Source organism: Hippocampus comes, unplaced genomic scaffold (genome assembly GCF_001891065.2).
Source record: "Hippocampus comes isolate QL1 unplaced genomic scaffold, H_comes_QL1_v1.1 scaffold48, whole genome shotgun sequence".
Lineage (NCBI taxonomy): Eukaryota > Metazoa > Chordata > Actinopteri > Syngnathiformes > Syngnathidae > Hippocampus > Hippocampus comes.
This window is the reverse complement of record NW_017808403.1, coordinates 31191-32366: the sequence shown is the minus strand read 5'-3', so window position 1 is coordinate 32366 and position 1176 is coordinate 31191. Positions and strand designations below refer to the sequence as shown.

General features: G+C 64.8%; 1 protein-coding gene across 1 annotated transcript in view; it reads left to right on the top strand.

Moving 5' to 3' along the window:
• The window catches only part of stard15 (StAR-related lipid transfer (START) domain containing 15), a 3343-nt gene that overhangs the window by 1098 nt on the left and 1069 nt on the right, over positions 1-1176 (top strand). The window contains exons 3-5 of the mRNA XM_019858263.1: positions 255-357; positions 449-567; positions 646-698. Of these exons, the coding sequence (XP_019713822.1) occupies positions 255-357; positions 449-567; positions 646-698 (275 nt within the window). The remainder of the gene's footprint in view (positions 1-254; positions 358-448; positions 568-645; positions 699-1176) is intronic.

Below are 1176 nucleotides of genomic sequence, written 5' to 3'. Positions count from 1 at the left end.
AACGACGCGGTTTCGGTCTCGCCGCGGGCGTCTTTGGCTCGCCCGCTCCAAGCGGGTCGCCCCGCGAGCCGAGCTCGGGCGGTTTGCGTCTCGGCCGCTTTCGCTGATGGTCTTATTTCGGGCCGAGAAATCAGAAAAGCTCGTCAAAGGGCTTCACGGGTGAGCCCTTTAACGAGGGCTCACCCGTCAAAGGTGAGGGCAGAGAACTTGGGAAATGCACGGACGCGCTCGCCAACGAATGTTCTCGCTCGAAGGGAGGTGTCCCGCTCCGCTGAAGAATCGGGACTTTGTGACCTTGAGGTCCTGGCTCGCGCTTGGCGGCGACTTCCTGATCATCAACTCCTCCGTCAAACACGCGAGCGGCACGGCGTCGCGTCGAAACGGTCGAGCGGCCGCGCGCCGAGCCCGCTCGCTTCGGCGGCTGATTTCTCGCGCCTCTGCCCCGGCAGCAACATCCCCCGAAGAAGGACTTTGTCCGCGCCGTCTCGCTGCTCACCGGCTACTTGGTCCAGTCCGGCGGCGCCGGAGGCTCATCGCTGTACTACCTCAGTCAGCTGGACCCTCGAGGTGACCGCGACCACGTCCCGGCCTCACCGCGCGGGCCCCCGTCTCGCGCTTGAAGCGGGTCTCTTGTTGTCTTTGCAGGTTCTCTGCCAAAGTGGGTCGCCAACAGAGTCTCCCAGTTTGTGGCTCCCAAGGTAACTCAAGTCCCACCGTTGGGAACGGCGGCAAAGTAAGCGCCGCCAAGGGATTTTCCTTCTCCGGTCCGCGCAGACCGTTGAAAATGTTTGGAAAGGGTCGGCGGCGGGGTCCTTCCGGCCGGTGGACAAGATGACAGAAACTTGTCTCCGGTCTTCAGTGGCGCTCGCGCTGACGACGGCGCTCGCGGCCACAACCGCTGGACGGACGCGCAGGAGAACCCGCGGGGCACACGGATGCTCGCGCTCCGAATGAGTCGGCTGCTCCGCTTTGTGCCTCGCGAGCGGTTGAGGGTGGCCGGCGCCTGCGCCCGCAGACGGCGGACGCAGGCTTCGGCGCGCCCGTCGCTCTCGTGAGAATAAAGCGGCTCAGATCACGGGCGGACGGACGGACGTCTCTCTTTTCTTTTTCTGAGCTTCGGGAACGGTCGGGACGGGGGAGAGCCCCCCCCCCCCTCCCCCAACACACACACATATT